The following is a 1,415-nucleotide window of genomic DNA, read 5'->3' as shown; positions in this document are numbered from 1 at the left end:
TATATATATATATATATATATATATATATATATATATATATATATATATATATATATATATATATATATATATATATATGCTTTGTTAATTCGTAAGATCACACCGAGGATTATATATAAGGAAGGCTAGCTGTCGGGCTGGGGTTTGAAGTTGAGGGGCCACCCCCATCATGTGACCATGGCTCTCTGTTCGTTTGAGAGAAACCTGGGAGTCTGTTTAGTTCAGTGCTCCCACTGGGTCTGTTGTTCTGGTGACTCTGACCCCTCGCTCTCCCTGACTCACCCCTAGGCGGTGCTTGCATGCAGAACGCCATGCTGCTGCAGCCCAACAGGGCTGACGGCTGGAGGATTCCCTTCAACAGTCACGAGGGTGGCTGCGGGGCGGCCATGCGCGCCATGTGCATCGGGCTGAGGTTCCCCCACCCCAGCCAGCTGGATCTGCTCATCCAAGTGAGCATCGAGAGCGGCCGGATGACCCACCACCACCCCACAGGCTACCTCGGCAGCCTTGCGTCCGCTCTTTTTACGGCGTATGCCGTGAGTGGCAAATCACCGTGGCAGTGGGGAAAAGGGCTGATGGAGGTGCTGCCGGAAGCCAAAAAGTACATCACCCAGTCAGGCTACTTTGTGAAGGAGAATCTTCAACACTGGTGAGTCTCTAGGTGTGTGTCCTAGCTGACATGTGGGTGACGATGTGTGCACACGCTCCGTACGTGTACCTAGGGCTCAGAGGTCACAGCTGCCATTACAGGTCTCACTAACCTGACCCCTCCCAGGCACCTGCTAAGGATTTCAAGCTCCTTTCCGTCCATGGTTGCCCGAAGCAGCCAAGTGGATACCTCAGTCTGGATTCCGTCTTTCTGTAATTTTTATGACCAGCCAATGCTGAGATGAGCTTTTCTTGGTTACTTGCAACTTCCCTGGGATTTGTTTCTCCAGTATTGTTCCAAACAGTATTTGAAAACCCTTGGTTGAGAAACCTTAGAGAGGTTTCTCCAGGAATAAGTAAGTTGTAAGGCTACCTGTTCCCTTTCATGGTTACCTCACATTATCTTTCTTAGAAGAAACAAGGCGCAGAGGCTCTTACTGAAGTTACCCATGGTTGTGATATCCCAGAGTTTCCCCTAGAAAAAATGATAAGAAGTTGCTCTGGGCCTAGAAAAACAAATCTTTACTTCCTGTCCCATAACCCGGCACGCAATTTCCTTCCTGAGCAATGGCATCCATACCTGGCTTATGTAGAAGACTTCTGTCTTAGGGTTTTAATGCTGTGAACAGACACCATGACCAAGGCAACTCTTTTTTTTTTTTTTTAATTATTATTTATTATTATATGTAAGTACACTGTAGCTGTCTTCAGACACTCCAGAAGAGGGAGTCAGATCTTGTTACGGATGGTTATGAGCCACCATGTG

The 1,415-nt window shown here is 47.1% G+C and overlaps 1 protein-coding gene across 1 annotated transcript in view; it reads left to right on the top strand.

The window, feature by feature from the left end:
- The window catches only part of Adprh (ADP-ribosylarginine hydrolase), a 7,611-nt gene that overhangs the window by 4,876 nt on the left and 1,320 nt on the right, over positions 1-1,415 (top strand). Inside the window, exon 3 of the mRNA XM_021209399.2 lies at positions 290-650. Coding sequence (XP_021065058.1) covers positions 290-650 — 361 coding nt within the window. The remainder of the gene's footprint in view (positions 1-289; positions 651-1,415) is intronic.

This window comes from Mus pahari, chromosome 12 (assembly GCF_900095145.1).
Source record: "Mus pahari chromosome 12, PAHARI_EIJ_v1.1, whole genome shotgun sequence".
NCBI classification, from domain to species: domain Eukaryota; kingdom Metazoa; phylum Chordata; class Mammalia; order Rodentia; family Muridae; genus Mus; species Mus pahari.
This window is presented reverse-complemented; position numbering and strand designations above follow the sequence as displayed.